The 25,590-nt window shown below is 40.4% G+C and overlaps 1 protein-coding gene across 1 annotated transcript; it reads left to right on the top strand.

Annotated features, from left to right (window-relative positions):
• Positions 1-8,801: 8,801 nt before the first annotated feature.
• Positions 8,802-23,814, top strand: LOC115797048 (C-type lectin lectoxin-Lio3-like). Its single transcript, XM_030753531.1, has 2 exons — positions 8,802-8,850; positions 22,905-23,814. The coding sequence occupies exon 2, from the start codon at positions 22,952-22,954 to the stop codon at positions 23,690-23,692; it is 741 nt and encodes a 246-aa protein (XP_030609391.1). The 5' UTR covers positions 8,802-8,850; positions 22,905-22,951; the 3' UTR covers positions 23,693-23,814.
• The last annotated feature ends 1,776 nt before the right edge of the window (positions 23,815-25,590 follow it).

The following is a 25,590-nucleotide window of genomic DNA, read 5'->3' as shown; positions in this document are numbered from 1 at the left end:
TGTTTAGATCTACACAAGTGAAAATTCAAGCAGGGGTTCCTCAAGGGTCTGTCCTTGACCTCTTTAACTTTAACATGCTCTCTCTTGGTACTGTCATAAAGAACCATAATCTATCCTACATTCGTATGCAGCTGATACACAGTTGTACTTATCATTTTCCTCTGATGATCTAACCTCAGTTCACAAACTAATGAACTACATCAATGATATTAACTGCTGGATGTCTCAAAACCTTTTGGAATTGAACAGAGACAAGACAGAAATATTTGTTGTTGGTCCAAAAACTCAGCGACTGAAATTTTGTTCATATTTATCATCCCTGTCTCTGAAACAAAGTGAGCACATCAGGAACCTTGGCATAGTTATGGACAGTGATCTCAGGTTTGATGAGCACATCAGCAAGGTTACTAGAACTACTTAACCACTTTCAGCTTTAATTCAAGGGGTTTAAAAATATTTTATGTATGAACTGTTACAAAGAATTACACCCTTATTTTTAGTCCCCCATTTTCAGTGGTTCAAACTTAATGGGACAAACTGTCAAATTTAAAGACTTTAATACCTGGATGAAAAAAAAAAAGATTTCTGCTTGAAGTCTAGAACCAATGGATATCATCAAATGTTATGCTTCCTCCCTTGAGTTCCTCCGCTAGACCTTTACTATAGTTGCCTTCAAGTGCTGCTTGTTTATGGGTCTTTCTGCATTCAGTTTTGTATTTAATAATGGAAAAGAATTCTTTGTTGGGTAGCGATCAGGTGACTGACTTGGCCATTGAAAAATGTCCAATCTCTTTACTTTGAAAACTCTTACTATCCATTTACACTGTAAAGTGATATCTGATGAGTTTTTGCAGCATTTAGCTCAATCTGAGCAGAGTGTGTAGCCCTGTACACATCGTAGTTCATCCTGCTACTTCGGACAGCAGTCACATCATCAATAAACGCTACTGGCCCAGTTCCACTGGCAGCCATACACACCCATGCCATAATGCTGCCTCCACCATGGTGTTCAGGTAGTGTGGTTTTGGAACAAGAGCCTTCTTACTCTTTTCACATTCTCGTTCATGTACAAATTAACTTTGGTTTCATCCGTCCAAAGTTTTTTTTGTTTTTTTTTAACAGAACTGTACTCGATCTCATCTTTTCTGGCAAAGTCTAATCTGACCTTCCTAGTCTTGAGTGTAATCAGTGGTTTGCTCCTTGTTGTAAACCCACTGGATTTCCATTTCCATTCATGAAGGCATCTCTCACTTGTAGACATTGACAGTGATACACCTGCTTCCTCAAAACTGTTCTTGAATTGGTTAGATGTAGTGAAGGATTTTTTTCTTAACCATGAAACCAATTCTGTTTTCATTCACTCTCGTCTTCTGCTCTTTCAGGCTTTTTGATATTGCTGAGCTGGTCATTGGATTCAATGTACCAGATTGTCAATCTGGCCATTTCTAAAGTTTTTGCTGTCTCTCTAAAAGGCTTATTTGGGTTTTGATCACCTGATATTTAAAATTACATTAAAATTACAATGAAAAGCTATAAAATACAGATTCAACACTTTGAATCAACCTAAGATATTATCTCTGCTTCATTTGCACTGTACTGAAAATGAATTAAAAAAGCAGCCACTGTCCAAAGAAAACCTTTGAAAGACCTTGTTAAAAATTAAAAGACACTCTGGCTCCATGGAAGCAACATCTGCAAGACTTTTGTACTACATGCCACAAAAAACTGCCTAAATGGATAGGACTTAATGGATAGGAATTAACTTATGATGTGATGTCTTCTATTACTTTGAATTTGTTCTCTTGAAGTCATTTGTTTTCCAGGAAGATGCTAGGACAATATGAAAAACTACTTCCTCTTTTCAGATGAGATATTTGTTTGTCTGCCAGGCAACCCTTGGCTTTTCCCTTAAGCAAATTCATAAATTTGTTTAGGCTGTCCTCTTCCAATAACCTTGTTGCATCTGTCTGTGTATGTTTTTAAAGGTTTTATATTATTATTATAAATTATCTTTACTTCTTATTTCTAAGACCCCCAAAAGAACACCATGTGACAAAAAGACCCATTTCTGACCTCCATGGGATATTTGTGTGATTAATTATTATGCACCAAATTAAAATACTTGGCCTAAAGTATTCTTATAGAACCACAGCTAAAAGCTATACATATATACATATACATATATATACATATACATATATATGTATATATATATACACACTCCTGATCAAAATCTTAAGACCAGTTAAAAAATTGCAAGAATTTGCATTTTGAATCTTAAGAAGGTTCTAAGTAGAGCTTCACAATGCTAAAAGAAGAAATCGGTGCAAGAGACAAAAACTTTTGAGCAGGCAATTTTGTAAAAACTGCATGTCAGTGTGTTGTGATTGCTGTGCTGAGAAAATAAGCTCTTATTTCTCTACTTCAGCTCCCAGAATGGATTGCTATTAGTACTAGCAATCATTCAGTACCAGAAGGACCAATTCCCTGTCAAAATTTTTTATACTTTAATTCCTGATTAATGAATACATATAGACCTACAGTAGAAATGTATTTGGGAGAATGCTTGTGAATACAAAACATTAGAAGATTACAATCACACAGCCCCCAGTTTTTCAGCATAAACACTGATAACACAACAGCAGCAGCCAGCTCTTTTACTTGCAGTCTGCATGCACAAGCTCAAAGAAGTGAAGCCGGAGACGATGGGATATAAGGAAATGTTTTTCTAGCGTCCAAAACCCCCACCCCCCACCCCCTAACCACCATTAAACCTTAATGGAAAACAGTTGGAGGTTTCTTCATCAACCACCTGATCAGTAAGTAAAGAAAAGAGAACTTTGTAGCTGCTCCATCCCCCCTGTTTGTTTCACACAAAGAAAAACTGCAGTATGGAAGTTAAAATGACCATATCATTTTATTACAGAGATTATAGCATAAAGGTACTGCACTACAGTGGTTTGAATCATATTTATCTAATATACTCCAATTTGTTCATGTCAGTGGGGAGTCTTCTTCACACACTAAGGCTAATTATGGAGTTCCACAGAGTTCTGTGCTAGGACCAGTTTTATTTACATTATACATGCTTCCCTTCGGCAGTATTACCAGAAAGCACTGAATAAATTTTAATTATTATGCAGATGATACTCAGCTTTATCTATCCATGAAGCCAGATGACACTCAGCAATTAGTTAAACTGCAGGAATGCCTTAAAGGCATAAATTCCTGGATGACCTCTAATTTCCTGCTTCTAAATTTAGATAAAACTGAAATTCTTGTACTTGGCACCACAAATCTTAGAAATATGGTGTTTCTAGGTGAGGCAGGATAATAGCTTACTCAGCATATCTTAGAAAAACAACCACACAAAAAAGTCTCGTCCTATCTAGTACAATATCCGAATTACAAATAAAATATGCAGAGTCCCCTGCTCCAGACCTGATAAAAAGCTTTTTGATAAAAAGGCTGAATTTGAAACTCTTGCCTCTGATACAGCTGTGGCATTACTAGTGAAAACTTGTAATTATTATGAGTTTGGTGACAAGCCCAGCAAAGTGCTTGCTCATCAGATTCAGATTCAGCACATTCCTGAAATCAACACATCAAACAGATTTTCTATTAATCCACAAGCCATCAATAATCAGTTTAGAGACTTCTGCTCTGCTTTATACACCTCAGAGTTTTCACCAGGCGAGGCTCATTATGAAAGTTTCTTTAATAATTACCCACTCAATAGTTTACCATTCAAGACCTCACTGCAAGGATTTAAATACCTAGGAATACATGTGACTAAGAGTTATTCACATCTTTTTAAAGCCAAATTCACTCCTTTCCTTGACCAGCTGACTTAGGACTTACAGCATTGGTGTATGCTGCCACTGTCAATAGCAGACAGGATTAGCTCTATCAAGATGAATGTGTTGCCAAAATTCTTGTACCTTTTTCAGTGCATACCAGTATTTATCCCAAAAACATTTTTCCGGTCACTGGATGCTTCAGTTTTTCAATTTAAATCGAGCAAAAACCTCCTAGAATATGAAAGAATATCCTACAGATAACCAAATTTCCTATTTTATTATTGGTCTGCTAATATCCGTACAATGTTATTTTGGTGTAGTGCTAACCTTGAGATTCCCAAATGGCTACCATTGGAGGAGACCTCATGCAGCTCTGCTTCTTTGCACTCTCTCTTATGTCTTCCTCCAGCACTATCTCCTCTATCTCATAATAACAACATAATTGTCAAGAACTGCCTTAGAATATGGGCTCAAATTATAAAACATGTCCGGAGCCAGAGAATACCTCTTTTATCACCACTTGATTCTCCTTATTTCCATCTTCATTCATTGATAAGACTTTTGCAGTGTGGAAAAGCCATGGGCTACTGTCTGTGAAATACCTATACTTCGATGGAACTTTTGTCTCATTCGCTCAACTGTCTTTGAAATTTAACCTGCCGGGTGCCCATTTTTTTTAGATTTCTGCAAGTTAGAGACTTTATTCATCACTGACTCTCTAGTTTCCCAATAATCCCCACCTCCACTATGGTTGACAGACTGTTAGAAATTATTCCAACTCCAAAGGGTACGATATCAAATGTATACAAATATACAACCAACAACAACTTGGCCCCTGGGTTTACCCATCTTTGCACTAACTGGTCTGACGATCTGAACACAGAGATAGAAGAAGAAGTATGGCAAACATTCTAAAACGCATTCACTCCTCATCAATTTGTGCATGACACACAATTATACAGTGTAAAGTAGTCTATAGAGTACACTGGTCCAAAAGTAAGTTAGCTCAAATCTTTCCTGACGTGGATTCAGGTTGTGTGAAGTGTGGTTTGGGTCCAGCCACTCTTGCTCATATGTTTTGGACCTGTCCCTCTCTATCCCAATTTTGGGAATCTGTCTTTAATTCCTTTTCTGGAATCACCTCGACCACAGTATAGCCCTCTCCACTCACTGCTTTATTTGGGGTCCTCCCCAAAAATCAATTACTGTTACCCCATCTTGCTGACCTTGTGGCCTTCCTCATGTAGCCCGGATGGAAAAATGGGGATTAAATAAGCTTAATTCCTTTGGTCATAAAAGCAAAGTTAACAGGAGTGTAATGTACTTTGCATATATTGTGTATTGTGTAATGGAAGAGGAATAATGTTATGTAAATATAATGTTTTCTTACAAAGTTGCTGAATGTAACAGAGCTAACACTCTTAGTTCGTATTTTCTGAGTGGTCAGTGAAGGTGGTCTGTGCATGTCTACCTGTTGTAATGGGCTGGGTGTGAGGAGAGAGGAAGGAGAGGAGAACGAGAGAAAAACGGAGAACGGACGCAGCAGTGTTGGCTCGGAGCGCGCTAGCACACGATAAACTAACAGAAGAGAACTGACTAGTAAATACTACCCAGTGACTGTTAGTAGGAGGCGTTGGGAAACCGCCTGCTCGACAGCTGTGCAGCCGCAGACGACGGTGATTCAGAGCGAGGCATCAGCATCGGCGGCTAGCAGCTAACGGCTAGCAGGAGCTCGTCGCGGTGACGAGCGCCCTCTTCTTTGCCCTGTCGGTGGCGAGTGGTGAGCGGAAACAGACTGCAGACGAGAACTGGTTGACTGTCGTCCGGAGGGGACGAGAGGGTGAGCTGGTTCGCAACGCGGAACTGTAAGTCAGAAGTTTCTGGTGCAGCTATCGGTGAGTGAAGAGGAGTTTCGCCGCTGTGCTGCAGCACGCAACAATCAGGCCTGCAACGTTTGTGTGAATGCGAGCGTGTGTGTGGGGCCCATGTATGAGTACTGTTAAGTGACTGTGTATATTTGAATGACGGAGTAGTCAGAATTAACCCTTATAAGCCTAATCCATTCGGACTGATTGGGAAAAGCTAAGGTTGAGTTCAATATTTTTACTGGTATTATAAGAATACAAGTGTTTTAGTGTTTCATTTGTGTCTCCAGAGACTACTATGACCTGGATGACTGAGAATCTACACAGACATTTGTGTCTTACATTTTGCATTTAAAAGTGTGGTTTTCTATCTTGCGTTCACGTTCAGTAAATGTTCAGTTTTGGAGTTAAAGAGTCGTCTGAGTCAGTGTTATTTTAAATAGTGTGTGATTTAAGTTTCTTAATAGTCATCACATCATTGTCCACAAGTGAACCTTCGTGGTATCCACTTTGCATCGAACCCACACCCCACCTAGTTTGGTCAATCCTGGGGTTCCCGGTCAGAACACAATATAAAGCGGTGGGGTGCTACATAAAATGGAGGCACCGCTGGGATAAATGCTAATATTAGTCTACCCTTGTTACTGGCTCAGACAACTCTTTACAGATGCAGCCACCTAATGTTGCCGCATCCAGCCAGAGTCGGCCAGCTGAAGTCCAGCTCCCAGCTGGCCGACGTCCGGCTGTGTGGGGCTGGAAGTCCCCCTCCTTCTCCTGGGCGTATCTACTTTCCAGCATGAACACACCCCTTTCCCTCAATTGTAGACTGTCACCAAAAGGTGGCGCCTTCTTAACAAAAACGTTGAGTTCTGTGATTCAAAAAAGTTTTGGTGAAGTATCAAGTTTTGAAAACCTAAAATAGATGCCTAAATTTTTGTCAGTATGACCTTTCACACATTTCCATTGCGAATCACCAAAAGATTCCTTTGTTTCACTTCATCTTTTAACTAAATAAGTAAATAAATACAGTAGGTTAAAAAAGAAGCGGTGCTGCGCTGAGCCAACCCGGTCTCACGGCAGTTCGTGCAGTAGTCACGAAATTTAATCTATTGATTCGTGCTCATGAACACGAATTCCCTCTTTTTTTCGTGTTACTCGGCACGACTTCTAACCTGCCTGAAATGCAGTGGGATAAAGTTCGTGCCTCTGAGCACGGCTTCTAAGCTGCAGTATAGTTTTTTTTTTTTTTTTTTTTTGCCCCTGTCCCCCTTTTTTCCCCCCTTTTCTTTTGAACTGGAAGCTCAGAAGCTGAATTATGCCTTTAATTGCGATCCTTAACCGCCACATTTCCTTTTGACATGAATTTCTCCTTGTTTCATTTAATGTGGGGTGCTGCTTATGGTTGTAACGATGACATTTGTGGGGCTTTTTAGGTCTAAATTTATATTTACGTGTTTATGGTTAGTGCTATATTCGGTGTCCAATTTTTTCTTTGAGTTCCGTGGTCTGAAGCCGTTTTTCTTCTGTGTTAAATCCATGAACCAATGATGAATAAATAAATGAACTACAGTACCCATCACCCCATCGGCCGTAACCATGGTCCCGCGTATTCCCGTTGCTGTCCAGGCAAATTGCATTAGTTCACCCGCTTCGGATGTTATCAGGTAATTACTGACTTTATTAGCGGTTTTCAGGCCTGTAGATATGGGCCAGCAAGGGCCGTCTGCACCTCGTAGTCAGTCGAGAAGGTAGTTATCGTTCTAACGGAGGATCACTGACAGAGGGATGAAGGACTACAGAAGAAGGACTACAGAAGCCATGCTCGCTGACTTCCGGCGGATGCTGCAGTGTTCAGGTAAGAGGATTTCAATGGACAGCGTTTATATAGTGATATTATTAAGGCAGTGAGTTCAATAAGCACTTGAAATTAGATTAATGTGGTGTAAGAGAGCGCTGATATCCCAACTCTGAGATGCATTTGTAGAGATTATTGCGGGTTTTGCCGTCTTTGAGACGCTAGCTTAACTTTTCTGTGCAAATGTTAACGGATATCGTAGGAAAGCGCTCACTATTTAAACAATGTTATGACAGAAATATGAGCTTCTGGACTTACTAGTTAAGTAAAATGATTATTTTCAGCCACAGATTCCAAATAAATATCCTGATGAGCTTCAGTGCATCCATATTCAATATCTGCGAGTACAGTGCTTCATTTAATCTGCACTGAACTGACCCAGGGTTATCACAATGTAAAATAAAATGATACTGGTCTGAACACAGCTGCTGGATCAGGTGACCCTGAAGCCTCTCTTAGGTATGCTGCTATAGGCCTAGACTGCTGGGGAGGTTCCCGTGATTTCTTTATATTCACTGTAAACAAACCTTATATTAGCAAGTTTCTTATATTCACTATTCACTAACAAAGAGCAGTCTGTTTATACTTCAGACTGCTGGCTTACTTGTGGTTCCAGGATACTTAAGAGTAGAATGGGATGCAGAGCCTTCAGCTCTTCTGTGGAAAGAGCCTTGAGGTGACTGTTGTGATTTGGCGCTATACACATAAAACTGAAAGTCTGGCTGCCTTTAATCCTCTGTGACAAACCTGAGGATCCATGAAACCTGCCAGCACCTGAGAATGAGCTGAAACTTACAGTGTATTACTTACAGTGTATTAGCTTCCAGACTCTGGGAATCCTGTCAGTGAGCAGGGACTGATTCACTGTCCTCAGCTTTAAACAAACCCAGTCTCCATCTCAGGTTTTGACTCAGCCTGCTTTGGAATCACTAATCTAGAAGCATCAGGCTACTTACTTTCAACACCATAATTTTGTTACTGATTCATTAATATGTTTTACATTGTTGTTGTTTATCAGTGGAGGGAGCAGATTTGAGAACAGCAATAAGAACCACTAAATCTTTTTTTTTTTTTTTTTGTGGAGGAGGAGGTTCATCTTTAATACTTCAGGCTATATCAGCTACCAGTTTATAAACCTGTTTTGTGCTGCAGCAACAATCAAATATTTTCGCTTCATACATCATTGTAGTTTGTGTCTTTGCTCTTTCAGAACTGAATTGGAAATCCAAAGGTGCTGGAAAGCTTCTTCTCCAACCCTCAAAGCCAAACTTCACCCATGAGAGCTGACAGCATGCAATCATTTTGAGAAGTGACATTCTCAGAAATAAAGGTGAGCAATGATACTTAACCTGTTAAGTGGCAAGGGCCCGCCCGCGGGCCCTCTGTAGCGATTTCCGACTTTGAAGCCTCATAGCGTCACAGTAACGCTGCCGTTCGCCCTCACGATGCTTTTATATGACAGACTAGACCCTCAGAATTCGATTGACACCTCATTTAGCCAATCATGTTATGAAATGAATTTTCCAGAGCCAATAATATCCAGAGAGCGTCATGTGACATTTAAGGACATGCCCCCAAATGTTCTCCAATTGTTCTTATTGGTCAACTCTAACCCGAAATCTAAAACCACAGATGGATAGCCAATAAAATTCCCGACACGTGGGTATATGGCACTATGGGGTGTGTTTTCACATGAAGGCATAAACTCCCTGCGTATTCAGTGCGTAGTCGGTGCGTCCTCCATGCGTAAACCAAACAGGAAGTAGGAGTCTATGCGCTGACGTGCATAAACAGTATTTACAATGTTTTCTCTCTGCAACGGATTGTCAGAATGCATCAAAAACACACTACATTTATTCAACGAAGTGACTAAATGACTCACGAGAGTGGATTATTTTGTATTAGAGAATGTCGTCGCTGATTTGACCAGTTTTATCGCTGCAAATGAACACCTGTTACTCAGAAGGCAGAAGGTAAGTTTTTATTCTCAGCTCGTCCTCGTATTATATGCCGTTCTGATGTAAATATGTATGTAATGCTGAGCTTGGCATGCACCATTACACAGAAAATATAACCGTGCGCCGCTGTGGCGCCACTTATATTGTGTGTTTGCGTGGGCGCTGTATAGTGGTGTGATTTACGTATTGAAATGTGCCAGGTGTTTGGGGGTAGGGAAAGGTGTACTGTAAGTATCGATTGGGGGTTTCGCGGGCTTCTCTATTACGTCAGCATCACCCAATAAAAGGGCAAGGTGAGGTGGACAACGTCTCAGAGCTTCATTTGAGATTCGTCGTGATCGCATCGTTGTTTTGGAGTTTTGCGAAATGGCACAGCGGGCCGCCGGCAAGACCAAGTTCAGCGCTCAGGAGGTTGTGGAATTGCTCACACGGAGAGAGAGCGACGTTTCAGCATCAGACTTTTCGGGTTCAACTGATGATCCAACATCAGAAGAAGATTCGTTTTCCGATGGAGATGACCAGTAAGTGTCTAAAGTTTTACAAGTTGGGGGTGGGGGTTATTGTATCGGAGGAGGTTGTACATTTGTATCAGACAAGGACTACTAGGAGGGTTGTGTGGTTTTTATTTTATGTGTGTATGCACTGTCTGCATTTACTGTAACTTTTTTGATATACAATGTATTTATTTGTGTGTGTAAGGGAATCACTGAAAAATGACTGGGTTTTTTGTGCATGAAGGCCTGACATTTTCATTCTTTTACAAATTAGGGGAACCTCTGATCATGAGTGGCAGCCAGCCAAAGAGAAGATGGTGGAAGAGGCTTCTTCATCTGATGAAGAGGATCTAATGCCTGTTACAGCACGGGCCAGAAGGGCCAGTGCACCACATGTGACAAGCCATTGTGCTTTGTCCCAAACAGAGACTGTTATAACCGGTGGCACATTGAAAATTCCATGTGAGGGGGGGTGGGGGTAGAGCAGAATAATTGTAAATAGTTGCAGTTTGCTGTGCTGTTTTTTTTTTACATTACTCTGAAAAATAAAATAGCATTTACAGAAATGGTGATTTGTTTTGTGACTACTTTTTTTTTTACAATGTACAATAGTGTCATTCATATTTATTGGATTAATATGGCTTTATTTATGATTTATTCAGTAATTTTGTGTGTAGTACAGGATTCCTCAGGGTAGTATCTTTGATTAGAGCCCTCATTGATGACTGTATGTTGAAGCATTGAGGAGTTACAGCCCTTTAAAATTTGCATGTCAAAGGGGTTTAGATGCGGCACTTGGACTATCCAAATGGCACGTGAGAGAGCACGCCAGGGCATCAATGCACAAAAACCTTTACAAAACAATAGGCTTTTGTGCTATCTTGATGAAATTCGAAATGCACGACAAAAGACTTCATTCTACAGCTCCAATGTATTTTCCAGTCGATACCTTCTATATTCAGTGTGTAGTTACATGATAACAATCAGGAAAAATCTAGGCGAGGCAAAAATTGTCTACTTTTTCTGTGTTCCAAACTTAATAGCTACAAACTCATTACAGTTACAGTGCTTTTGACTACATAAATGAAAAATATAGGTTGTCTGCTTCGCAAAGACACTAAACTTTTGTGTGTACTCCAAAGAGTTCAGGAACAGCAGCTGATTTAATTTGGGTATGCTTTTTCAGGCGTTTTTTGTTTTTTTTTAGCTGCCAGTTAAGGGGTTAATGTGTACTTTTTGATTATCATGTTTAAAGGTTTGTCATTGCTCACAGTGGCCTTGTATTCATTAGGCATTTCCAGAATAGTATCCAGCAGTTTCTTGTGAGCTGAGCTGAATCATTTTTCTTTTAATACATGTTTAACATTCACTTGAGTATTACTTGTTATACATAACTGTGGCTCTGAAACAAAGGCTCTCCTGAAGGAGAAGAAGAGAGCGTTTAGATCAGGAAATAAGGAGGAGCTGAGAGCTGTGCAGAAGGATCTCAGAAGGAAAATCAGGGATGGAAAAAACACCTACAGAAAGAAGATGGAGGACCAGCTACTGCAGAGCAACACCAGTGGAGTTTGGAGAAGCTTGAACTCAAGTTCAGGCCACAAACCAAGCCCTAAGGTTGTAGGAGACTGTTGTAGGAGGTTGGAGGAGTGGGTGAACAACTTGGACCACTAGAACTACCAGCATTTTCACACTACTCCTTTTTCTACCAAGCACCTCCAAATGGCAGTTTACATCTCATTAGGCCACCTTTTGTTATGTACATGGGGCCAGTAGATCGGAATGTGTGTGGGGGTGGGGATGGGTTACCACTGATGACCCAGGGTTGCCAGGTGTATAAAAAGCCAGGTCACAACACATATTTCACCTTTAATAAGAACATATTTGTAATTGTGATCTCAAATTTGGAAGAGATGTTTTGTGTTCTCCGTGCTTCAGGTTCACAGCAGATGGAAGGAAACTCAAACAGCCACTAATGTAGCCATTGTGCTGACTGTAGACTGAGGGATCTCTTCAAATTGTTGTATTCCTCCTCTTCCTCTTCACCCACTGCTTCAGATCTTGCTGTCACCATCAGACTGCAGCAGTTATGTTATTTAGCCATGAAACATGTCGTCACCCTCCCTTGATTTTTTTCAGGCTTTTCAGAAAACACAAAAAACTGAACCGAATGTTGAAAATTTAATTTAGACAAAAATAAAATTTTATAAATGTCTTTGACCATTTTTTTAGGAGGGTGACGATATATAACCTCGTTCAGCCTGTTTAGGAATGCACTGAGATCAATAACCTAATTTCCAACGCAGATCTGGAGAAACAGCAAAAACCAACGGGACCCTACACAGCCACAGATGCTGCTCCAGAACTTGAAGTTCTAAACCATAAACACCAACCTGGGAAACTTGCTAAGTGTGACAGGTCCAACGTAACCCCAGATACAGCCCCTGGACAAAATATTTACTGTTACACATTTATTTCTCATAGGGATTTTTTTTTCTTTCCATATTTCAGTCTCTGGTTCTTGAGAGTCATGGCTCTGTCTGGTCTCTGACAGAGATCCTTAAAAATATTATTGGAAAGTACCTATAAATTTTACTTTCAAACAGCTTTATGTGAATGTTATCTTTTCATTTACAATTTTTAATATATTGATCACAGTGTAGTGTACCGTAGAGGCATCCAAAAATGATGAGACTGGGCTGCTTGTGTGTGATTTGGAAGGTTTGTGTCTGTGACTCTGCAGAGGTTAAAGCTGTGATCCAGTCTCAGTCTCTGACTGAAGGTTGCTGAGACTCTGATTAGATACACAATGTGAAGTTCACAATTCTCTAAACAAATAAAATTGTAATGACAAACATGAACAGCTGTACTTATTTCAGAGACACGAATGTTTACAAACATAATATTTATTTTAAGGATTGTACTTCATAAAGCGCACTGATGTTAGAGTGTGTGTTCATATTGAAATCATTTTGTAGGCTGAAATTGTAACGGTGGACCTGAGATGGTCCAGAGAAAGTAAACACGTTAATTGGAATAATAACAACAGCAGACTGAGACAGACAGCTGTGAAATGCGCACACAATGACCTCACGTCATTCATTGCTAGCTACACTGCTAGCTACATCGTATCATTCATGATCATCTATGTAAACAATGTTTAAAGATGTCGCCACAGCTCTGCAGCTGTAACTGTTTCAAATCATATATTTTTGTTCGTTTGAACTCTGAGGATGTTTTTAAAACGGTCTTAAAAGGCTGTTGCTATGGTGGTTGTCATGGACGCCTCAGTAGCTTCTTAGGCTAACCTGTCGCGTCCGGTTCCTGCTGCTAGCTGTCTGCCGCAGGAAGGCTGCGTCCCATTTCAAAGAGCCGCCGCTCCGCCGTAACTGTGGCTCAAACACCACTTTATCCTTTAAGAAAAGGCCTTTTATAGCCACTGATGACACACACACACTAATGCACGTCACTGTCACAGTGTGACTTCACGAAAACCTCTAAAGTATTGTTTATAAAATGGAAAATGAACCGGGCAGGGCTCTGATGATGGAGGCTCTGCAGCTGACGTTTCACAATCCTGATTGACTCGCTGTACATTCATATAATTAATCAGCGCAGAGTTTAGACTGCACAGTGCGCGGCGCTCACTGTTACTGTGTCAGCTGCTGCCTTCATATATGTTTACTGCTGAGGTTTGATGAAGCAGGTGGAGGAGAGTCTAAGAATGCTTTGTTAGATTCAGCAAAGGTAATATGGATGACATTTAGTCTGAATTACTAACCCTAACCCTAGCTCAGCATACAATGACGACTGCCAGTATTATTAGTTTGAGAAGCAGAGTCATTTTGGTCGCAGTTTTGATTATAAAATAAAAGCGAAAATATAAACAAACAAAAAGCTTAACATTGTGAAGACTTGGAAGAACAATGTGACACTGATGAGAGGATTAGGCTTCCCAGGTCATTTCCAGGCCAAACCAGCTGGTGATCAGAATTATTTTATTTATTTTTTTACCCAGTTTCGCTGGCGGTGCAGCGCTCACAGCCTGTCCGAGGTCCCGGGCTGAACTTCAAGCCCAGCCCGTCCCTCCAGACAATACTCACCGCTCCACTATAATGACCGCTTTAATCTCATCTTTCTATTGTTTTTAATGGACAGTTCCGCTTACAATTACAGTTCAATGATGTGAGGATCCTTGGTACAGTATACAGCGGACTGTAATGAATGCGCTTCCACTATTACTGCTCCTCCTGGTGGATAAACAAGACATTACCACCATTTTCCCCAAATGCTACTTAGGGGCGTTCCCACCAGTGGCCGGAATTCCTACGTCATTAGCGGGGGATCACGTTTAGGCCAAGGTTCGGCCACGAATCGGCCAAGGACCGGCCAGGGTCGCGTCACGGATCGGCCGGAAATTTTCGGTGGCTGCATCTGTACCACAGGCTTCAAAGATACAAATTAAACAACTTCTTAAAAAGCCTCCATGTGATCCAACTTTATTAGGTATTTATAGACGAATCTCCAACCTTCCTCTTATTTGAAAAATTCCTAAAATAGCTGTCAAACAGCTAACTGATCATTTGCAGAGGAATGGTTTATTTGAAAAGTTTCATTAGGTTTCAGCATTCATCATAGCACTGAAACAGTACTACTGATAGTGTCATGTACTGCTGTGGCAGGCAGGTTGAGGACCCCAATGCAGGAACATTTTAAGTTAAGGCTTTATTTACAGGAGTACAAAAAAGAACAGGCTGGACAGGAGCCAGCAGCACAAACTTCAGCTCCAAAATTAAATGTGGGATAACCATGGACATAAAACATGAGGTGCACAGCAGGAACAGTGGACATTAAAACAATGACCTGGCAAGGAACTAACAAGAACACGTTCCTGTATCCATGGCTCGTCTTTTTTTGGATCATGCTCCTTGCCTGGCTCCCAAGGGGATTTTGTATATTTGTTTTGGGACTCAATAAATACCTTTTAAGTTACGTCTGCCTGCAGAGTCCTGTATTTGGGTCCAACTCTGCCCGTTCACACCGCCCGTTATGACAACCGCATTGTTCCTCTTGAATTCAAGGTTCAACCAAAAAACAGACCCTCCTTTCCAGCACCCTGATGGGGAGGCCCAGGAGTGTGATCTCCCTATAATTGGAGCACACCCTCTGGTCTCCATTCTTAAAGATGGGGACCACCACCCCAGCCTTCAGAAAACTATTGCTCAAAACCCCCCAAAAAAAAAACAAAAAAAAATGCCGGCTCCTTGGAAACAAACAGAGGTGGCAAAAGTTTTGACATTCTATACTTAAGTAGAAGTACAAGTACTTGTGTTAAAAACTACTCTGGTAAAAGTTGAAGTACTGGTTCAACTTCTTTACTTAAGTAAAAGTAAAAAAGTACAGGCTCTGAAATGTACTCAAAGTAAGAAAGTAAAAGTAGCTCTTTGGAGGACGTTTCTACCAACTATTCTCCTGTAAATCTGACTGAACCTCATTATATATTATTGTAATAATATAAAATAATACATGAGAATACAAACATTATTCCAATCTAAATTTTAATCCTAATGAATGTACTCAGCTTGAATCTGTTATGTAGGACACAAACTGTGAAAGTAAATTTAAACACAGCTCTGTCCTCTGTGTCCTCCATAGTAGAGGGTGACTGTGCCTCCACCTAAACACAAACATGAGGATACTGAGGGGTTACAGTGGGATTCAGAAGGTGGAGGAACCCTAAGATCAGCTGTAGTGGCTCTGCATGGGGAAAAGAATCACAACTTTCTATTGTGAGCTGCAGTAAATGATGTTGGTGTGCAGGCTGTGATCAGCTGACCTGCTGCTGCTGCACTGAGGTTTACTGCTCTGTGTGGATGAACTGAATTCACAAACCCAGTATTTCACAGCTATCTGAGCTGATCTCCATCCCCTACACTGACAGCATACAGGCTGTAGAAATGTTGGATTCAGTGAATGAATCTCAGCATCAGCAGCTTTGATTCAAACTCATCTCTGCTGCACTGATGTAACCTGTAACTCTGACCATCAACACAGCCTCTGTGCACCAATACAAAGCTTTACTGTAAATACAGTACAACAAGCTGACCTGTTTATTACGTACTAAACTGCAATATTTTCATGCAATCTTTGAATTACACAAAGTCAGCATACTTCAGTTTGTTTTGCAGTCCTTACCTTTAAATCTAACCTCACTTCTTCCTCTCCTGTCCTCTTTCTCCATCTCTGAGTGAACTTCTCTCTCTTTGCTCTCGCTGAAATACAGCAGCTCTTCTTTTAGCTAACAGAAAAACTGTGTGACAAACTGCACACACTTTGTGTGTTTGTTGATATTTGTTCAGCATTTAGAAATGCTGCATTTACCTGCCACACGTTACTCCCTTTATGCTCGCTCCTCTTCAGTAGCGCTGTTTATGTCCCGCAAGCACAACTTACAGACTCAGTCTGGCCCGCTGTAACCCCTGATTATAGCGCTATAAATGATAAATTAATTATATGTGTTTGTGTATTTAACCCCTTTGTACCCGATAAGCCCCGGTGATGGAGGATACGCCAGGACGATCGTCCCTTGTGTGTTATTGTTCCTCTGTTTACGCTCAGATCGTTTGATGGAAATGCAAACTTTTCTCAGACGTGTTAAAGCTAAAGTAACAAGTCTGTTTTGAAAATGCAAGAAGTAGAAAGTACAGATACTTGTGTAAAAATGTAGGGAGTAAAAGTAAAAAGTAGTCAGAAAAATAAATACTCAGGCAAAGTACAGACACCTGAAAAATCTACTTAAATACAGTAACGAAGTATTTGTACTTCGTTACTTCCCACCTCTGGAAACAAAATATAAGGAAATGAAGAATGACTCAATATTTTCATATCTGCAAAAAACATTTCATGTGAATAAGAAACTAATTTATGAAATGATGTCTTCTATTCCTCTCATATTTGTTCCCTTGACCTCTTCATTTGTTTTCAGTACGATGAAATGACTTTGCCTTCACAAAATGATTTGCTTGGTTGCCGACCAACACCCGTGCTTTGCCTTAAACAAATTCACAGATTTGTTTGGTGTTTCCTTTTCAAAGAACCTTGTAATTTCTGTGAGTGTATATAATGGTATATATATATATTAGGGCTGGGACTTTAACAATGTCCAAATTAGGGGCCGCATCCTGCGAAGGACCCGGCCAACGTCTTTCGCAGCCCACGAACACCACAAAGGCCGGAAGTGAGCAGCTAGCCTTCATATCAGCGTCACCTGTCCTCACCTCTGCGTAGCTCATGTCGACTAGCAACCGTGAGTGTGAAGCACAGCTGTGTAAAAACAGCTGGTTAAACGGAGAACGAACTTTTTCTCCTTTTTGTGGTTTAATTTTAAGTCTTTAATTCAAAATAAGCTGTTAAAACAAGCATAACACATTTCAACATCAAGGAATACAGCTGAGCTAATGATTAATTTCCAACTATATTAAGTGAGACATTAATGTTGAATAAAACTATCCAGTTACGATGCTTAACTTTAATTTCAGGTGTTTGCTTATCACAGGAGCACTTCCACCCTTCATTGGTCTGTGTAGTAGACTGGTGGGAAAATAAACAAAATTTTGAAGTGTAAGCTTATGTATATTGATTCATTCATCAACCAAACTTAAATTAATATTTCTCATGTCAAATATTGAAATGCTATTAAAATGCGATTAATTTCAATTAATTAATTACAAAGCTTGTAATTAATTCGATTAATTTTTTAATCGAGTCCCACCCCTAATATATATATATATATATACAATTGCATTTAATTATTTCATTTTAGCCTTCATAAATGCATAAACCTATTTTCATTTCTTAACTCTAGGGCCACTGAAAGAAAACTATTTGTGTGGTTAAATATAATTACTATAAAAAGTTACTTCACATAAAGTCTTTTTATACAACCATAGGTAAAGGGTTCCAGGCCCTGCAAGCATCAGTTTTATAAGCAATAAAAAACAAACAAACAAACAAAAAAAAAACAGATGGCTAAAGCAGCTGTGCTTTCTCACTTGGTTTGTGATTACTGTGTGGTTCAGAGAGTGAAAGAGCAAGTGCATGTCTGAAGCTCATGAAAGGTGACCGTTCATAATAGATTTCTTCCAAAGCTGTTTATATCCAAGAGAGCAGTGGATCAAATCTTCACCTGCACCTGTTGAGTTTGTCTGGAACTTTTAGCATGTATGCTAAAATAAGGAGTGTAGGAGCCTAAATGCAGTTGTGATATTTAGTTAAAAAAGGGTTACCAATAAATACTTAGTTATGTTTTAAAGGACAGTTTAAGTTCACAGTAGTATAATTGATTTAGAAAGGATTAAGATCCTTATTTACAGGTACTTTATATTATTTGTCTGTTGTAATAAGTTCATCTCTTAAAAGGCATTTGTAATTTAATTGATGTGGTATTTCTAATGTATGGGAGCGTGTAAGAGGTGGTGGTATATTTGTTACTGCCACTTTAATTGAGGCCCATAAGATCAGTTTCATTAGCCTGTTGGGTGAGGTGAGGGGGAGCCACACAGTTTTTTGTTCTCTCTCTCTCCTAAAAGCAGGAAAAGTACTGGCAAGAAGCTCAGAAGTACTGTTGGCAGAACTACACAGGCCTGATCCCTATCAATAATAAACAGGATCAAAATTCTGGAGTTTGACAAAGGCCATGAACGTGTCTGGATAGAACTGGAAAGGATTTTGAGCACAACAACTTGGATGTGGTCAGGTGTCTGAGGATTTCTGAACACCAAGTCAATCCAACAATGGTGATACAGATGGGTGTGGCTTCCATCTATAACAACACACGGCATGATGCACATAGAAAGACTCGGAAGACCCTTCTTCTGCTGCAGGGCAATAGTGGCGAGGGAGAGAAAAACTGCGGAGGAAGTTTTGGAGTACTGCAGGAAGCATGGAATTAAATTGATGTCAAAAGTCACGCATGAGAAACAAGATAATCTGAGCAAACAATTTCATTTCATGAGTGCAGGTATTCATTTCTATATTCAGCAGCCTGCCAGCATACAACTCAGCAGCCACTCGCAAAAAGAGGCCAGTGGGCTGGTGTGCGTGCCCTGCTGCAGTTTCACTCTCCCATTGGAAACTCTCTGCACGTGAAACCTGCTGGCTAGGAGCCTAATGTGATAGGTCACTTTGATGGATTCAGGTTACTGTGTTAAACCGAGTTACATTGTGGCAGCAACATAAATGCTGGTTTAAACCTTATTTGTTTACAATTTGGAAAATAAAATTTGCAGAATTAACTGTCAACAGGTATTGTTTTCTGTGTAGCAGTGGAAATACTGTCGTTTTTTTATTTATTTATTTTAGACCACAAACATATTTGGTCCCTCTGTTTTTTCAGAATCAGAATCAGAATCAGAATCAGAAGGTTTTTATTGCCATATGGGTGAACAGGTTCACAGCATTAGGAAATTGCTGCGGTACTTCGTGCTTACAGAAAAAAAACAAATAAGTATAAAAACTATAAGACAATATACAAGTATACAATTGCAAATATACAGAGATATTAGAGCTATAACTATAGCACAATATTACAAAATTACAAAATATACAGTGCAGAGACTAATTAAAAGATAAAAGAATGTAAACTATATTCCACTAATATGTACATCAGTGCAATCAGACAGGTGCATAGACATAGGGTCATCAGCGTTTGTGGAGGGTGGTGGTAACAGTCTTAGGGTAATTGTTCATGAGTCCAACAGCAGAGGGGAAGAAACTGTTCTTATGGCGGGAGGTTCTGGTCCGTATGGACCGTAGCCTCCTGCCTGAGGGGAGAGGGTCAAAAAGTCTGTGCCCAGGGTGAGAGTGGTCGGCTGTGATCCGACCTGCACGCCCCAGTGTCCTGGAGGTGTACAGGTCCTGGAGAGATGGGAGGTTACAGCCAATCACCTTCTCAGCAGAGTGCACAACGCGCTGTAGTCTCTGTTTGTCCCTAGTGGTGGCTCCAGCGTACCACACAGTGATGGAGGAGGTGAGGATGGACTCAATGATGGCAGTATAGAACTGCACCATGGTCCTTGCTGGCAAGTTGAATTTCTTCAACTGCCGCAGGAAGTACATCCTCTGCTGGGCCTTTTTGATGACAGAGGTGATGGTGGGCTCCCACTTGAGCTCCTGGGTGATGGTAGTTCCCAGGAAGCGAAAAGAGTCCACTGTGGTGATGGGGGTGTCAGTCAGGATGATGGAGGGTAGAGGGGCTGTGTGCTTCCTAAAGTCCACTATAATCTCCACTGTCTTCTGGGCGTTCAGTACCAGGTTATTGTGGCTGCACCAGGACACCAGACGTTTGACCTCCATCCTGTAGGCCGACTCGTCCCCGTCTGAGATGAGTCCGATGAGAGTCATGTCGTCTGCAAACTTAATAAGCTTGACAGACTGGTGGTCAGAGGTGCAGCAGTTGGTATACAGGGAGAAGAGCAGAGGAGAGAGGACACAGCCCTGAGGAGTGCCAGTGCTGATGGTCCGGGAGTCCGAGACATTCTTCCCCAGCCTCACGTGCTGCTTCCTGTTCATCAGGAAGTCAATGATCCACCTGCAGATGGGATCTGGCACGTTCATCTGGGACAGCTTGTCTTGGAGGAGATCAGGGATGATGGTGTTGAAGGCAGAGCTGAAGTCCACAAACAGGATCCTGGCGTAGGTTCCCTGGGAGTCCAGATGCTGTAGGATGAAGTGCAGAGTCAGGTTGATGGCGTCGTCCACAGACCTGTTGGCTCTGTAGGCAAACTGCAGGGGGTCCAGAAGGGGGGCTGTGAGGGACTTGAGGTGGGACAGCACCAGACGCTCAAATGACTTCATGACCACAGAAGTCAGTGCCACAGGTCTGTAGTCATTTAGTCCAGTGATCCTTGGCTTCTTGGGGACAGGAACAATGGTAGCGGTTTTAAAGCAGACAGGCACGTGGCAAGCCTCCAGTGAGGAGTTGAAGATGTTCGTGAACAATGGGGCAAGCTCGTTAGCACAGTGTCTCAGTGTGGCAGGTGAGACACCATCTGGACCTGGAGCTTTGCGAGCTTTGACACTCCTGAACTGCTTTAGCACCTGGTCCTCCTGAATACAAAAGACTGTGGGGGTGGGGGAGGAGGGGGACTCTGGGGTGGGAGTCCTTGATGATGTGGGCTTCTCTGAGGTGTGGGGAGTGGGGGAGGTTGGGGGGTGAATATTTGTGTTGGCTGTATTGTAGTTGGGGCTGGTGAACACTTTGTTCATGCCCTCACGTCAATTCCGATAGCTTCAGCAGTTTTCCTCCAGGAATTTGCTGACATTTCTATTGATGCTTTGATTATTATTCCCGATTGTTATTCTCTCACTGATAAATTTAAACAAAACAAAAAACAAAAGAAGCCGGAAATTCATGAGAGGACAAGGCAGTGCTGAACAGGCCGATCACAATCATTGTGACTGGCTGCGTGGACTTGATGTGTAGTTACATTTCTCGAGAGGTGATGGTGGTGAGGGTGGGGGTACCTACTGTCCAGCTTCACTGCCCTGTTTAGCTCATGAGTCTTGCAGTTCTTAAAGCTGCCAAACCAGGAGGTGAGGCTGTAGGTCATAATACTCTCAATTGTGGTTAAGAGGACGATGGGAGACTTTATGAGAAAGTAAAAGGTGTTTTTACATGTACAGACGAGCATTTAAAATAAAATATTGGTATACCAACTTGTTAGGCTATATGTAATGAGAGTTAAGAATCTGTTCATTTTTGCATTTGTGTATGGCTTGTGTTGTCATTATGGTTAGTATTGTGTCTCATATAGGCAAAAATCTTTCCATTTGTATTCTGTAGCTCATGCTCTTCCTCTTGTTACATACCGTACCAATTAAAAGATTCATATGAACGGCTGAGTGTGTCCATACTATACACCCCTCTTGCACACAATATAAGGATGACAAATTTTTTTATCAGTCCTCTTTCACGTTCTTGTCTTGACTTCATTTGTTTTCCAAATATGATGACATGCTAATATGAAAAACCACTTTGCCTTAACAATGTGATTTGTTTCTCGTGTCATGTTGTTTGTTGTGAAGCCAGCGACACATCAAATTTTGCCTTAAGCACATTAAAAAAAACTGTTTAGCTTGCTCCAGCAAACATAAGCTTTTTATCAGCTTCTGTGTGTTTTCAAAATGTTTTTAAAACTATTTAACAAAATGACCCCCAGCAACCCTCATTTGTGTGATTATGTACAAATATCATGAAATAAAGTAAATAACTTGAATTTGAATTGACATTTAGCTGTCTGATAGCAACTAATTTAAACTCTAATAACGTCCTTATACTTACCTAAAGGTTCATCTTAACATATTTAATTTAATTTAAGCTGGCATAATGTTTAATAGTAACATGAGTAGAATTTTCATACTATTATAGATGTTTTGTATCTATTCAGACTTTGAGATAATTGTATAAATGTGTGAGGAAAAATATATTTACCTCTGATTTTAGGAGCTGAAAGCTAAATTCAAAAGCAAAATGGTTTTTAGTCAGTTGGAAAAATCAATACTTTCAGTTCATTTCTTTAATCGCCTTCTATACAATTTTTTCTGCCTTTGGGACTCGTATGAAATTCTGATGATGTTTTAGGACAACCATATGTAAACTCTTCATATTCTAAAGTGTTCATACATTTTGAGTTTTTAAGCTTCGCATCAGATAATAATTTCATTCAATTTTGATACATTTTAAAATTCTAAATTGTTCCCTGTTGAGTTTTTGGTGATTAATAAAATGACTCATCAGCTACTTGAACAAGTACAAGTGAGTATTTATTGTCTGTTCCTGCTGCTGAATACTGAAAGGTTCAGAGGATAAAGGGCCGCCCTGATATGCAAAAACTTTTTGACAGTCAAAGCTCACAGCTCCATCATATATCTTCCAGACCTCTTTGGATCCTCACTGCCCTGCAGAACCCTTTGAGAAGCAACAATGGATGAAATCTTCACCTGTATCCTGCTCCTGCTGAGCTTGTCTGGAACTTTTACAAAGTATGTTTACGTGAAGGAGGAAAAGAATTGGCCTGATGCTCAGAAGTACTGTCGGCAGACCTACACAGACCTGGCTCCTGTCAGTAACCAGAATGATCTCGACAAACTTCAGCAGCTCTCTGGCAATGTCGACAACCGTATGTGGATAGGACTGGAAAGAAATTCCTCAAACAGAACGCAATGGTTGTGGTCAGGAGGTGGAGCAGTGTCCTGGTTTTTGTGGGAACAAGGTGAACCTAACGGCCTTAACCGTAACGAAGATTATGGCGGTATACGGAATGAGAGATGGCATGATTTCTGGAAAGGGCATTTATGTAGCTTCTTTTGCTACAGTGCATTTGTGGTGAGGGAGAACAGGACTTGGGAGGAAGCGTTGGAGTACTGCAGGGAGCAGCATGATGACCTGGCCAGTGTGGCATCAGAGACTGAGATACTGCTGATGCAGACAGAGCTGAAGAAATATAACACCACTGAACACGTCTGGATTGGTCTGCGTTTCTTATCTGGGGACTGGCTGTGGGTGGACGGGCAGGAACTGGACTATGAGCTTTGGGGTCAAGGGGGAAAACCATCATGTCCAGATGCCAAGATGAAGTGCGGAGCCTTACAGGTGACAGGAGGGAGTCTGGGAGTTTGGGAGGCTCGTGACTGTGAAAAGAGACTAAATTTTATTTGTTACTGAGCTGTTTGAATGACGTGTGTGAATATTTAAAAGTCTTTTGTAAAGATTTGTCAACACATCCAGTGTTTAACAAATCTGTCAATCACCTGTCATAAAAACAAGAAAACAAATATTTTAGAAATCTGTCAAAAACATGTTTAAAAAAAAACCAATATTGTCATTTATTTGGAAAATAAACTGATTTAGTTTTTATCTCCAAATTTGAGCCGTCACACTGGACTTCTCTGAGAAGTCAGAAATTCATCAAGCATAAAATTCAACCACTAAAACGAATCTTTCTGTTCAGGAATGTAAGTAAATGACTTTTTGCATCTTAACCAAAAATAACAATTTCCTTTATTATTTATTTTTGTTTTGTTGTAAAACAGTGAGTTTGAAAATTCATGGATAAGAACGATAATTATATTTTAGCATTTAAAATATACTTTCCATTGAAGATTCTGCAAATACTGGTGGATTAGCTGTTACAGAAACATAAATAGTGCTCCTGTTTACATGCAAAGAAGAAACAAGGAGTTTTGGATGTTAATGCATATTTTGAAGAGATTAACAGAATCAGAACCATGAAGTGAAACTAGATAGGAGGACAATTAATAGCTCACAGTTGTACAAACCACTGAGCCTCCACAAATATTTTGTTTTCCACTGTCCTGCATGAGCCAGTAACCAGTGAAATCAAATGTTCAGGGTTTGGGTGGACGGGCAGGAGCTGGGCTATGAGGTCTGTGGTGCGAACACCAACATGTCCAGATGGCTAGATGGACTGTGCAGGCTTACAGGTGACAGGAGGAAAAAGAGTGTTTGGAGAGCTCATGACTGTGAGGAGACATTTTAGTTGCTAATGAGCTACTTTACTTTACTTTGCAAACTTAATCTGAATAAGTCTTTATTTATTGTGGTATTGGTATTGCATTTGTTTATTGGTGTTTTGTTCTTTGATGCATTTCGGTTTTATTTCTATCTCATCTCAATGTAAAAGTTTTCCTTTTCATTTTGAAAGCATTGTGTTTTCATCATTTTTTTTCTGTTTAAACAATGTAATAGTACAAAAATAATAAACTGTGGCTCATTAAAAATAATTATTTAAAAAAATCACTTGAATTAAACTTATACAGTTTTACCAGGTTGTTCTTGCACATATTTATTTATTTGTTTTAACAAAAAAAAAAGTATTTCAGATTCAAATTCAGTGTTAAGTTTGAAAGTGCTGGGAATACCTCCCTCTGCAGGCAGAGTGAAGCTGCACATGTAGAAGTACGGAGGGCTTCATGTTCTCCAGACTTGATCATAATTTAGGCATGTGTCACTTTTTAGATTTGACAATAGGTATATATTTCCATGGGAAAGATTTTTGCTTTTTTTTTTTTTACTTTTCAGTGACAAAAATATGGCTTTATATTTATCTTTCAACCAAATATTTTGTTTGAAGAAAGCAGACCTGCTTAAACTTTCTAAAGCTGTAGCTCAGGTAAGTGTGAGGGTCCCCCTCAGTGTGGAAGCAAAGTCTGAGAAAAGCAGCAGACGGTGAAGGTGGAGAGTTTCACTAGTCGCTGTGTCAGCGTACCTGCTAATGTTTCCGATGTTCACCATTTGTTGCAAATGACTTTTCTCCCAGGTCAATCACGCCCCAAATGTCATCACCCTGCACCCCATCAGTGGGGAGCAGCCCGCAGTTTGAGAACCACTGGGAAGGAAGGAACTTGTATTAGATATCCTTCAGTTCCAGTTTCTGACGGGAAATGATGAATAATATATTTCCATTGGCCTGAGCTTGGAAGTAAATATGAAGTACTGAGTAACAATAAGAGTGTGTTCTTGTCTTTATGAAAGGACTGGTGATTTGTGCCACAGCCCTCATGGCTTGGCCAAGTGTGCTAGGCTGAAATATGGGACAAGCA

This window comes from Archocentrus centrarchus, chromosome 2 (genome assembly GCF_007364275.1).
Source record: "Archocentrus centrarchus isolate MPI-CPG fArcCen1 chromosome 2, fArcCen1, whole genome shotgun sequence".
Taxonomy (NCBI): Eukaryota; Metazoa; Chordata; class Actinopteri; order Cichliformes; family Cichlidae; genus Archocentrus; species Archocentrus centrarchus.
The sequence above is the reverse complement of the archived record's forward strand: the minus strand, read 5'-3'. Positions and strand labels throughout refer to the sequence as shown.